This window comes from Centruroides vittatus, unplaced genomic scaffold (genome assembly GCF_030686945.1).
Source record: "Centruroides vittatus isolate TY-2023 unplaced genomic scaffold, ASM3068694v2 contig_250, whole genome shotgun sequence".
Taxonomy (NCBI): domain Eukaryota; kingdom Metazoa; phylum Arthropoda; class Arachnida; order Scorpiones; family Buthidae; genus Centruroides; species Centruroides vittatus.
Window position 1 is genome coordinate 916823 of NW_027121584.1, and position 14650 is coordinate 931472.

The window sequence follows — 14650 nt, forward strand, 5'->3', positions numbered from 1 at the left end:
AACATTGAATTCTGGGAAGTTCTTGAATGATGAAATATAAATAATATAATTAAATTAATTATACCAAGGGCTAAAAGCAACTTTTGTAATAACTTCATAAATAGTATAGTTCAATAACTATAAATGGTATGACTCAAAAAAATTAATATAAAAATTTATAACTTCTGTTGCATCTATAGTAATTATAAAGCTAATGTTATCCAATATGAAGAGATAAAAGGATCAAAGGAAGACAAAAACTATTATAAAGATTTAAAGAATGAATTTAAAATGAACTTCAAAAGAAATTCTCTAATTTTATTTTAAAATATGATTTTAAATTGATTCAAATAAATACATTCTAATGTTTCTCTAATTAAATGATTATGTAATTTTTATAGTCATGACATAGAGGATTTAATGAGCAATCCAAGTGTAGTACTTGAAATTAGAGGAGTAAATGCAATCAGTAAATGGATGAAAATAACTGATGTAAAAATATTGGAGGAAAATGAAATGACAATTTGTGGAAACTTAGGTGAATTTCAGCATTTCATTTTCTGTATTTTTATTTTAAAATATAATAAGTTATATTAAAATTTTTAAAATATTGTATTCATATTTAATCTGTTCTTTGTTATACTATATGTATATGTATATTATATACAGTCAATTCCACTTAATAGCACAGCATTGGGACTGGAGCTTTTTGGGGCTACAAAATGGCAGGTATACTGTAAACAAACATCCCAATAAGTTATGCAATTGAGATACAATATAATGAGTTATGTTAAAGAGCTATGTCAATGCATGTTCTTGCCAATAAAACAAACATCTGAGCGCAATAAAACCATTTTAATAACAAAAAATTATTTCTGTACAAAAAAATCATTGCAGTACAATCCTGAAAATGGAAAGATTCTCTTGGTAATCTTTAATTTCACATGCATTGTCCTTAAACTGTGTCATACAGAATGATTCAGTGTTCTTACCAGATTTTTTGTAGTTTGTGTCCAGTGTGACCTGAGTCTTCTTTTGATTGACTGCACCGAAACAAAATCTGCACAGATATCCAGTGAGGACATAGGACTGCCTTCATTGCCTTCCAGCATGAAGTAGCGCTGTAGTCCATCGATGAATTTTCTGGCATTGCAGCTTATTACTGGCTCAGGTTCAAGAATGTCAACTTTGTCACTTTCTTGGTCTTCTGAGATCTTTTGATGTTTTGCCATGATTTCTGCCACAATCCCATCTTCCAGATCATCATTTTCTTCATGACATTGAAGACTGTCGTAAACTCGTAAAAACTCATTGTATTGATGAACTTGTTGCATTTCTGCATTAACGTCATTCTCGTTGCTATCTGCTGCCACTGGTTGCATTGTTGAGTCCAAGTGCTTTAAACTACAGTGACCAAAGCAGTTTTGAGTTGTCTTTCTGCTTATTTTTCACCAACTTAGGAGGAACTAGATTGCCTGTAAAATGGCTTTTAAGGTTACTTTGATGGTGGTTGAAGATGACAATAGTAGATCCTCTTCAATTGCTTGGAGAATAAAATTTACCAGTTGTCCACAGTACAGCATCTTCAAGTTCTTTATGATCCCCATGTCCATTGGCTGTATCAAAGAAGTGGTCTGGGGACAAAAATTCAATCTGGATGTTTTTCAGGCAATCCAAATGAGGATGTGCGGCACAGTTGTCCAACAGCAATATGACTTTTCTTGAGCTTTGTCCTAGTTCTTGATCCCATGTTTTAAGCCACTCCTTAAAAAGTTCAGAAGTCATCCATGCATTTTCGTTTAAATAGTAAACCACTGGCAAGGCGTCCATTTGAAGTCTTTTAAAACATCGGGCTTCACACTTTTCCCAATGACCAACAGTTTCCGTTTGTCGCCACCTGACAAGTTTGAGCATCACAACACAGTTATGTGATCCATTGCTTTCTTGGAACCAGATAAAGCAATGTGTTTGTAGCACAAGCCATCTGGCATAGCACAATAATAAAGTTCAGTTTTTTCTAGATGCATTGTAGATGTCATCTGGAGAAAACTTCTCCATAAGTTTGGGCAGTTTGGTGTTTTTCCATTCATCTGCACTCGCAGCATCAGCACTTTTCTTCTCACCATGAGCTGTCTTAAATTTGATTTCATGCCTTGATTTCCATTGAGACAACCAACCATCTGTTCCTTTGAAATCATGGTGATTCAACTTTTTAGCGAGGACCTCTGCTTGATGTTTGAGCATTGGACCACTGACACGAACACCTTTTGCAGTTATAGCGACAAACTATTGATTGAGAGCATCACTGACTTTTGGATCCTTGCCCTCACATTTCCATTTCCAGATTGTTCCTTGATGTCCTTTGCAGGATGTCCATTCTTCTCGAAGTTTGTCTTCCTGCTTTATCAAGCATGAGATTGTGTTTCTGGACACACCCTTTATCTCCAGCAGTTGCTGGTAGCTTGTGCTAGGGGGTGTCTTGTCATTTTGTATTGCAGCAGTATGCATCTTGTTGAAACATGTGGATCATATGAGTGGTTGAGCCAATTTGACATGAGTAAGAAAGGGGAAGACAAGGCCTCCGCTCTTAAAAGGTTTCTCATGTTTCTTAATCATGATTGACAGCTGATAAAGGAAACTGGACCGAGGTTGCATATGGAAATGCTGAAAATGTCCAAATTCGTGTCTCTTTTGTTTAGTTTTCCAAGAAAAATACTGTGCCAGCAGGGCTACTAAGCGGCATTTTGGGGCCAGTAGGCAAAGTAAATTATGCTTTCATGATAGGATTTGATTCCGTTCTTGAATGTTTTGTCTTAATATGCGGCATGTCCTACTAACCAACTGGGCTAATAACCGGAATTGACTGTGTTATTTCTTTTTTTCCTCCAGGAATAACCAATTAATTTTGTATTTTTGTACCTGAAAATAACTTAATTTTCCGTTAGTTAAATTAAAGAGAGCTAATTTTAGTTATATATGTTAATTCCTTATAAATTTAAATTATCATGTGACATCTAGTAAGATTTATTAAAACTAAATTCTTGAAATCTCTTATTTCTTCTGTAATTGAAACTGAAAATTGTGTAAAACAGGAAACTTAAAGCTTTTCCTTTAGTATTTTAAACTCATTTTCCATAGGATTTTTGCTTTTTCTCTGATTTGTTTTTGTTTTGTGGCAGATATCCTTTTATTTTGAATTTGAGACTGGCCATAGTCTGATGGCTCTGGAGTATGATTTCTTGCTTCTTAATTTTGATAATTTGGCAAGAACTGATGTATTTTATGAAAACTAACTATTGTTCCAAATAAATATATTTATCTATTTATTTTGAACAATAGTTATATTGTAATAGTTATAAAGTATATATATACTTTATATATTTATTTGAGATTTTTGTTTAACACTGAAAATGATATTGGTGAATTGCTGTAGTATGTGATAAGTCCTCCATAGAATCCCAAAACTTAGTGCTCATAGTTTTGTACTGAAAATATTAATACATATTGTTATCACCAAATTAACAAGAAATTCACAGCATTATTCACTCATCTTTTATATTTGATTTACTTTATTATTAATTTTTAATTACGGTAGAGCATCGTTTATCCAAAAGCCAATCAACCGAAACGTCGGTTAACCAAAAGCTTTCCGGTCGGACTGTGTCTTGCTAAATCAAACGTTTTTGATACTAGATTAACTTTTAAAGTATAATTTTTTTTGTTTTTATATTTTTCAATATATTTATTTTGTTTGTACAAAATAAAGAAATAATTTTTAACGATACAATAGTCACGATTATCATTATAAAAATTTTTGTTAGGCTTAAAATCGATGAAAATTCAATGCAAAGCAACACGCAATGGAGGAAAATTTCAACATGGGATAGGTTAATATATTTTTTCGTACATAATCGGTTATCTGAAAAATAAGTTATCTGAACAACCCCAGTCCTCAATTGATTCAGATAAATGACGCTCTACTGTATTTTAATGTTTTGAATTATTTTTCTGTTTAAAATACAAATATGTCATAACATAGAAGTGTCGATACAGTGTTGATTTCCAATAGATAAACTTTGCACTTAATTTTTCATTACTTGTAGTCCTTAACATCATCCTTATTACATACGATGGACTTAGATCCATCGGATAATCAACAATAAAATACATTATTTTTCTAATCTATTAAAAATATATTGTAATAAATCTCTGAAATAGTTTGAATTTAATAAAGTAGATTTTTATTTAATAACATATAGCATGAAAATTGTTTACTTGTATTCTTATTATACCGGTATTTGATGGAGATTGTATCTGCAATTTATGCTAGAATCTTGATTAGTATAAAATTAAAGAAAAACTTTAATAATTTTAATTATAAATAATGTTTATAAATTTTTCGGTTCTGCAAAACATTATCTCAATTTTATTTTTATTAAAAAACTAATGTGAATTTAGTTAGATCTAATAAATAATTGTAATTTGGTTTGTTGTATTATTTGATTTATTTAAAAATCTTGGATAATGCACACACATGCACACCCAACTATCCAAGCCCAATTAACCAAGGTTCCAGGTTATTGGAGACAAATATGTAAATGAATACTATTTTTCTTATACTGTAATTCATAAAAGAAAGTTTAAAAGGATAACATGTATTGCAAAATGATTTGTTTCTATTATATTTTATTATTTAACTTAACTTCAATGTGAGACAAACCATTCATATTAAAATATAACCACGATAATACGCATTTTTATTTTTATTATATCTATTAGCTGTATAATAAATGATGTGAGAAATATATATAAATGACGATAATAAATATATTATAAATGATATGTATAATAGATGATGATCTGATGATTGAATTCACTAAGGTATAATAATAGGCTTAAAAGAGATATACTATTTAAATCTTTTATACAAGGAGTATTTTTTTCAATCTCTGTGCGCCAAGGATAAAAAAAACAAACAGTGAAGATCAAAACTGTTTTATTTACAAAAGTTAGAAATACTTTTCAGCTACTTTCCTACATAATTGTTATTTTGATTTTGGCGTTTATCATACCATGGCACCAGCTTTTCTATATCCTTATCAAAGAAGGTTGCCACCTGGCCACTCAGCCAACTCTTCGCACTGACTTTCAACTACGCATTAGACTTCCTAACCACTGCTTCATGTGAGTGAACATATGGAAATCACTTGGTGCTGTCTTGACTGTATGGCAGATGATCAAACACTTTCCATTCAATCTTCTGGAGGAGGTTCCACGTCTGTACTGCAGTGTGAGGATGATCATTATCATGGATAAGGACAACTCCTGATGACAACATTCCTCTTCTCTTGTTTTTTTTGCCTGTTGTCGTCGTTGAGAAGTCTTACAGTATGTGGTTGCAGTGATGTCACATACTACAATGAAACTCTTCCAGAAGTTCAGATGGGAAGTATTTGATCATCTGCCCTGTAGCCTAGACTTACCACCAAGTGATTTTCATTTGTTAACTCATATGAAGCAGTGGTTCTAAACTAATGAGCAGCTGAAGGCTTGACTGAGTGGCAAGGTGGCAACCTTTTCTGATGAGGGTATAGAAAAGCTGGTGCCAGGGTATAATAAATGCCTAAAGCAAAATGGTGATTATATAGAAAAATTGCTGAAAGGTGTATTTAACTTTCTTAAATAAAACAGTTTTAATCTTCACTGTTTGTTTTTTTTTCATGATACATCAGAGATTGAAAAAAATGCCATTTACATTTTTAATTTTTAATTCAAAATGGCCATGGCTATCTATTTTATCCAAGTTTTTAGTTATCTGAGATTGCATCAGTCCACATTTCCTCAAATAATCAGGGTTCTGCTGTGTGTGTACACATATTTACATATATGCTTTTTGTTATATACATACTAAGAAAAATTATTTAATTAATCAAAGATATTTGAATTTGAATATTCTGTATGAGATAAGCATATTTTCCTTAAATAAACTCTGGACTCAATTATGGAAACTAAGCAACTTCAATGTAAATACTGATGACAAAAATAAGCTCAAGCATTCTTTTTGGAAACTTACTTATTAATAAAAGCATTCATTATCAGAAGAATCAAGATATTTATCAATTACATTGTATACTTCAATATTATTCTTGTTCTTATCATCATCATTATCATTATCTTTTTACTCTAGGTTCATCAGATTCATCAACTTCAATCAATGTTGATCTAAATATAGTTGTTGTTCTTATAATGAGCTAATTTGTTATCTGGAAACAAAATCTATATTCCCTGCCATTTAGGGAGTGTGTCATGTCAAAAATTCTGGCATCAAAACTAAACCTAGTATCTGAGAATAAACCCATGTGCTCATTTTTGGAAATATGTTAGTATGAAATATATTACTGGGTGTATTTAATATAGGAATAGGAATTATATTTAATAGGAATATAATGTTTAAATGTTTTTATTAATATATAAAAATCACTGTTATATCTTCTAGCTGAGTTAAAACCCTTCTGTTATAGTCCTTCGTCAAGATCAAGAATTGAAAAGGTATTATACATTAGTTTTTACTTATAGTTTATGACTATAATAAAATTATAATAATTTATTATAACTTATTTAAACTTATAATTAAATTACTAATCTGACAATCAGATTAGTAATTTAATTAAAGTTTAAATAAGTTATAATAAATATAAGTTATAAAGTTTAAATTAGTCATTATTGATATTTATTAAATATTCACTTAGTTATGAGAGAGTAATGTATCAATAATCAGATTTAATATCTTGTTGATCAAATTTATAATAATCTATAATTGATTAATTATTTCAAATATTAATTTTCAATTATTAATAATAAATGTAAAATTAAAAAATATTAGAGAGAGACTTGATGATCATTTTAATTTTTTTAATTAATTATTAGAAGTGGATATTATTTAATGTTAAATTTTTAAAATTTGAGAAGATAAATAACCTATAGAATTAGTTAAAAACATAAAAACTAATAAAATTTTCTTCAAAACTATATATTTTTGTGAATACAATAAGAAACTAAAGTCATCCAGGATTAGATGTAAAAATCTTAATTAGGGGTTGTTCTGGAAAATTAAAAAAAATCGGCAACCATTTTGCCAGTTTTAAATTTTTTTTGTCACTACAAATTATTTATCGCCACCAATTTTACTTACTAATTAATACAGGTGCTGGTAGCCTTATCAGTTTGGAGTCTGGAAAGCAAAAGTAACTTGTTAAGCTGTCACTTAGAAATAGGAATTATTTTTGAATAATTCTTTAATAAATAATTCTGAATAACACATTTAATCACAACATTTAAACAGTATTTCACATGTTCTGTTAAGTCAAAATTTTTTTGTTTTAATCTAATGAAAAAAGATCAAAGTGAAAAAAAAATGTTGTGCAAAAAATTCTCCAAATTTTCTGTCAGTTGATAAAAAATCCCCAATCAGCAAATGCTGAGTGGCATTGCATGAAAACTACCTTCGGTTTTTAACGTCTCTTCCTACTTTCCTGCCCAATGACATCACAAAATCACTAGGTGTGTGGTGTATGGGACTACCATTGCATGGGAGCTTGACATTCCTCTGTTTTCTTGAAACATGCATTGTTTATATATTCTATATCATCCACAAGAGCCGAATTATCGGGCTAGAGTTGGCTATAATAAATAAATAATAAATAAGACAATTTGGCACTAGAGCTTGGCGTTAGGCGCCATCTCTTACTAAACTTAATAATTATAATTAAATTAAATAAATAATTTTAATAATTTGGAACTGGAGGAAAAGAAATCGGCCCGAAGCGGGACTCGAACCCGCAACTTCTGCTATCCGTGCAGACACGTTACCAGTTACGCTACCCGGACCTTCAGTCCGATCGCCTCCTCCAGTATAAATAAGCTAACATGATGACCATCGACGGTCATTACAATGCCGGCTGGGGACACATCAAGTGCCCACGTCCTCCCTTGTAATGAACCGTCGATGGTCGTCATGTTAGCTTATTTATACTGGAGGAGGCGATCGGACTGAAGGTCCGGGTAGCGTAACTGGTAACGTGTCTGCACGGATAGCAGAAGTTGCGGGTTCGAGTCCCGCTTCGGGCCGATTTCTTTTCCTCCAGTTCCAAATTATTAAAATTATTTATTTAATTTAATTATAATTATTAAGTTTAGTAAGAGATGGCGCCTAACGCCAAGCTCTAGTGCCAAATTGTCTTATTTATTATTTATTTATTATAGCCAACTCTAGCCCGATAATTCGGCTCTTGTGGATGTATAGCTTTCTAACGGGTTAGTTGTTATTTATTTATGTTTATATATTCAATTTCATGCTGAATGTCAAAATAAGCAGATTAGCGGTTCTTATCGCCACTTTAATAAAAACTATTGCCAAGTGGCAATTTTGATGGGTATGCAGCATGATCCTTGCTTAATGTGTAACTTTACAAATTTTTGAACTTGTTCTTTCATTATAATCCTAATGTTTCAATTTTTAAAATAGACTTTGTTTGAAATGAATATAAGTATTACCTGTTAATTGGGCAACAACATAAAAGATAATTTATTATTTAAAATTAGCCTTATAATTTAATAAATTGCTAATAATTATACAAAATTAAATTATTAATTTCATATTTTATTTTAAAAATTAACATAGGATTATTCTTAGTTTATAATTGATAAATGAAATAAAATGATTAGCCTCTTATTACCTGATCCAAAATCTAACTAGAAAGTTTAAGGCTTTAGTACAACTAAAAGATAAGGTATACAAATGTTCAGGGTATCCTGAGATATCATTCAAATCATCTGAAGCCATTTTTTTTATAATGTGATCAAGATGTTTGCTCTCAATGTCAACAATGGGAAGAACCATGAAAGAGAATTGACTAGCATATATATATTGATCTGAACTCTTGATATTCATTTTTGTGGAAATATGATGAGGATTGAATATACCAAACTAAAGACTGGAAGAACTTGATTTATCTATTGAGTGTGGTGTGAACTCTGATAGTCCAAGAAATGTTCTTCAATGTGTGATGTAAAATTTTTGGGTTAAGATTGAGAGCAAACTTATTGAACACATTTTAATATAAATATCTTTGAACATTGATTTGAATGATATTTGAGTAAGATTTGTGTACTTCATTGTTTAGTAGTAGTAAAACATTAAGCTTGTAGTTAGGTTTTAAGTCGTCATCCTCCATTACATCATTATATATATATATATATATATATATATATATATATCATTATATATATATATATATAATGATATAATTAATTAAATTATACAAGTATATATAATTGATAATTGATTTTTATTGAAAATTATTTATGACATACTTTTATCAAAATTACTTGTTAATTTTTTGCATTCTAACTGATATAACTTTTCTAATTTTGGATTCTAATTTTTATAATTCTGAAATATTAAATTTATGAAATTTCTTATTAGTAATTGAAAGATTGAGTGCAACAGTGGTCTAATCCTTTCTGATTCAAAGTTGAGTTCATAGTGTCATACTTTCATGTGTTAAAAATATATTATCTCTAAATAGAATGATTATTTATCATTATAGATGAATTTCAGAATGAATATATTTATATATAATTCAATTGCCTAAAAAGATATTCACACAGAAAAAGTTTGAAAGTGTGTTTTAAGATTACTTGGATTATAATTAAGTATTGATGAAAACAAACAAATAAAACAGCAAAATATGAAAAAAACTAGCATATACCACCTATTACAATATCTTAACTTTAAAATTAAAAAAAATGATAAGATTACTGTTGCACCTAGCCTTTCAATTGTTATTTACTTATTACAGCATTTTATTTTTCTGATTTATACAAATTCAATTTAATAGGAAATAGAGATATTCTTTCCTGAAGCTAAAACTATTCATTGCACAACAGCTAAATTTACTAATTGTACTTGTTGTATAATTAAGCCACATATTGTTCGTAAAGGTAAGTTTTTTAAATATTGATTTTTTATTGTATTTTCTATTTTATTTTAATGATTCTTTATAATAAAATAATATGAAAGAAAAACACTAACTTTTTTCTTTTTATTCTAAAACAAAATATACTACATCATAAAAATAATTATTCACTTCATAAAAATATTATGCAAAAAAAATATTATTTTGAGAAATTTTATAACTTTGTATTTGTTTTTTCTAAAACAATTCATTTAATTTTAAATATATTCAGAAACGACTCAATTATTTTCTATCAGAATCATTTTCAAAGTTATTTAAAACTCAATCAATTCTAATCTATTTTTTATATCCTATTTAATCTTTATTACAGTTTTTATAAATTATGCAAAGACAACTCTTTCTTAAAAGAATTTATAATTTACAGAATAACAGAATTGCTCTATACTTATTTATTAATCAGTCTGAAGATCAGATTGATTATTTATCATTATAGATGAATTTCAGAATGAATATATTTATATATAATTCAATTGCCTAAAAAGATATTCACACAGAAAAAGTTTGAAAGTGTGTTTTAAATAAAGTTAATGAGAGTAAAATCCATTACATTAAGATAAAGATATGTTTTAAAGGAATTTTTAAAAGTCTACAAATCATTTAAAAGTTTTTACAAAATTTATTATTTCAAAATAAATACTAATGTAAGATTTACAGAATATATCTTAGATAAGATTAATGTAACTAAATTTATATTTATATGAACTTTTTTGAAAATAAAAATGTTTGGCTAGCTTTAGACACTATTAAACTAGTTATAATAATAAAAAATTTATTTGATATATAAATGAATACAACATCAAAGGGGAGAAGATAAAACAAAACTTCTTTTAACTCAAAACATCTGATTTCTTTAACAACTTGTTAAATTTTAACAAATCCAAAAAGTATGAATAAGAATTACCAGACAACATTCTTATGTATTCACCGTACATGTTATTTCCACATATACAGAACATGTGATAACACCAGTTGCTATAGCTACATAATTGATTACAAATTATACACACCAAAGAACCACTTCCTGACATAACACAATTCAGCCTCAACCTTGCTATTTGTTTTTTTTTTTTTTTTGCCACAATAGTCCACCATCCCTTAGATAGTCAGGCTTTACCTTACTATAATAGCATAACAACCCAGAATTATTCAACACATTCCTTATCTCTTGTAGTTCCAATTCTATGCATGTCAAAACTACGGACGATATTCGTTTTTCCATCTATCAATTTGTTTCTTAATAACCATATCACCAAATCCCAGTTGCTCCAGCCAGTGTTTGAAATCTAACCACCATGAATTACTCTCTGCTTTCATCCACATTCTTTCCATACTAATTCTGGGTAGCCTATTCCTAGGTAATTCCAGTATTCTTACATAGTGCTTTAGAACTGCTTTATAAAAAAGATTTTCAACAGTATATTAACACTAGTTTTTGAGTGCAAGAGCATGAAGAGAAGAAAATATGCAAGCTATATATGTAAGGCTCTTTAAATTCATCTAAAAACATGTTATTTAAAAAACATATTTAATTTCATTGAATTCTTGTTTTTACTGTATATTCAATTCTAAATAACCATTCTGTTTGTGCTTTGGATTATTGATGTATTTTTTACACTTTATGGATTTGTTTTAAAATAAATATTTTAGAGATAGTTCCACAAATGACAAAGCACACATGTCACATAAAATTAAATGTGATGAAGTCCTTTTACAAACATTTTTTTACAATTTTTGTACTTTTAATATTTTATGGATTTGTGTTTATTCAAAATGTAAGCCAAAAGAAAGTGCTGATACAAAAAATTCAATATGTGCAAAATCATTAATTTGAATCAAAACTTATGAGTTAAGAAATAATTCCTATTCATAAGTTAAATTCCAACATTTGCTAAATCGACTTGTAGAAGAGATTGCAGAAAAAATCATTACTGAAATTAAGAATTGTCTGTTCTTTTGTTTTTTTTTTTTATCTTAAATCTAAATTAGTTGTTAATGAACATAACAAGCTTTGTGATATCTTTATTTTCAAATGGTTTTTTAAAAATTTTATTTAGACATATTATATCAAATATATATTTATATGATTCATTATATTACAGATACAGTTGATATGTTATATTAATTCAGAAATAACAAATCTAGCTGGAACATATTAAAAATATATAAATTATTATTATGTTTTAAATTTTATAGTAGTTAGTGATTTTAAAAATATGTAAAATTTTATAATAGAAAATGCTTAGAAAAGTTGTTTCTTTTGTTAAGTAAAGTTTTCATTTAAAGTTGAATTTATAATTGAAAGTCAATTTAAAAATTATGATGATAATTCTGATATTAAATTCTTATTTTTGTTTCTAATGTTTGGGAGTTTGCAATTTATTGTTTATTGTTATAAGGGAAAAAAATAGGCTTTAAAAATGTTATAATATATAATTTATCTATTGATTCTTATTGATTAATGTTATGACTATATGAAATATTTAAAGAAAAAAAATATCTTTTTTAGGTATTAGTGGACAAATAATTCAAGCCCTCATTGATGCAAACTTCAATATAACTGCTTTAGAAATGGTAAATCTTAAAAACAAAATTTAAATAATATTTTTATTTAAATATATTTTAATTTTATTTAACTCTTAACTGCTGTCATGCATCTCACAGACTGCTGGACATACTCATTGTCTTAGAATTTATCACTGGTATAAAGTTAAAGCTTGTTGTTTCATGTACTTTTAAATTAAAGTATGTTATGCAGTTGAGTAGTGGGTTTTCTATTTCTAGACTAGTAGTTTTCCCGTCTTCACAAGTTTAAAATTTAGGACATCAACGAGACCTCACCACAGTGTGAATGTAACATATATTTTTCATATCTGAAATGGCTTCTTTTTCTAGAACTTCTAAATGAGATCAGTAGGGAGAGTCAGATTGTAAAGAATGTCTTTTTCAGTAGTGCAAAGCATCTTTTACTGATTTAAGTGGCAGAGAAAGTAAATGTAAGAATAGTGACAATGATGTACCTTAAAACAGTATAAAAACAGTATAAAAACACTTACAGTTCACCTCAATATACTGTTTTAAGGTATATCATTGTCATGTTCTAATATATTTTCTAGCACTGAAGAGGGGTTGCGATCACATTATACCAACCTGAAATGCATCTGTAGGTCTATCGTAAATGAAAACAATATGCTAACCAGATTTTGCTGTGAGATATGTCTACCAGATTATATGGTTTACAGAGACGGATTCACATTGCGATACCATACAGCAAGCTGATTATATACTGTAAGAATAGTGATAAAGATCAGGCATTCTCTCATAACACTGACAATGAAATAGGTGAACATGAATACATTAGAGAGTTAGTATTTGTTTAGTTGCAAAATACTGAGATGTTGCAAGAAGCCAATAAGACTTAAATGCACAACAAAAGTTTGTGTAGATTCCATAAAGTAATTATATTATTATTGTATTTATGTTACATTATCAAAACTTATTACTTTAATAAATGTTTATTTAAAATATCTTTTAATTTCTAAAATTTAATAAATAAATAAATATATATTATTTTTTATATATGGCATATTTCTTATTAAATGATAAATGATCTGTGCTGATAGGATGCTGTAAATGTAACAGATGTAGAACAACAGCAGTTAAGAATTACCAATTTTTTGTGTAAAATATAAAAAAAAATAATTTTTTTTTATTTTGTCTAATTTTCTAATTTACTTAATTTATTTAGTACTTGACAGAATGTTTATGGAATTTTCAAAGTTGTATAATAATAAAAAATAATAACAACATACATGACGTTACAGAAAGCTGCAATTGAACACACGTCACATTGTTAGGGAATTTCTAGATGTGGACACAAACCCATAACATGGAAGCTTAATGTTACACTTGGTTGAGTGGCTATGTCTTGACCTTAGCCCAGCATAGTACTTGGAACCTGTATCAGCTGGATGTGACTTTTGCAACATAATGCAGTGGTACCTCGTATGATGTACTTAATCTGTTCCAGGTGCACGCCCGTTAAGTGAAACGTCCGTTATACGAAATGCATTTTCCCATAGAAATACATGTTAAAACATCTAATTCGTTCCGCAGCATAAAATAACTGTACTGTATCATTAAAAAAATGAACATGGGGTGCATTCTTTTATTCCTCCGCGTAACTCTGCGCGAGCAACATCTGTTTAAAAATTCCTGTGGAATGTGTTCCTAAATTTTGGTGGGAGTGCACACCGTTGAACGGCAAAAACAGCCACTTGTAGCAGTAGTTTACGGTGGAAAACAACATAGCGTCCTCCATGGCTTAGATAGTTTCGTTTCCAGGTCCATTATGTGGTTTTATGAATGAGAATTTAGAAATTGAAAGTGCGAGTTAGTGCACGTGGTGATGTGTCTTTACGAATTTTTTTTTTCGAGGCTATTTTGAATGCTCTTTCAACAAATAATTCATTTTATAGTTAAATTTTACAATTGGGACCCTTCTTTTGCCTTTTAAAGCTCATAGTTTAGAATTATAGATTCCTCCATCATGATACTATCGATAGTGCGGGCGCTGCCATCTTTCTTTCTTTCACCGTCGTTCCTAAATGCCTACAAACAGCAGCGCACTCCCATAG

General features: G+C 28.8%; 1 protein-coding gene across 2 annotated transcripts in view; it reads left to right on the forward strand.

Moving 5' to 3' along the window:
- The window catches only part of nmdyn-D7 (nucleoside diphosphate kinase homolog 7), a 49597-nt gene that overhangs the window by 15387 nt on the left and 19560 nt on the right, over positions 1–14650 (forward strand). For both annotated transcript variants that reach the window (XM_067265848.1, XM_067265850.1), the window contains 4 exons: positions 381–517; positions 6476–6528; positions 9879–9981; positions 12523–12587. In XM_067265848.1, coding sequence (XP_067121949.1) covers positions 381–517; positions 6476–6528; positions 9879–9981; positions 12523–12587 — 358 coding nt within the window. The remainder of the gene's footprint in view (positions 1–380; positions 518–6475; positions 6529–9878; positions 9982–12522; positions 12588–14650) is intronic.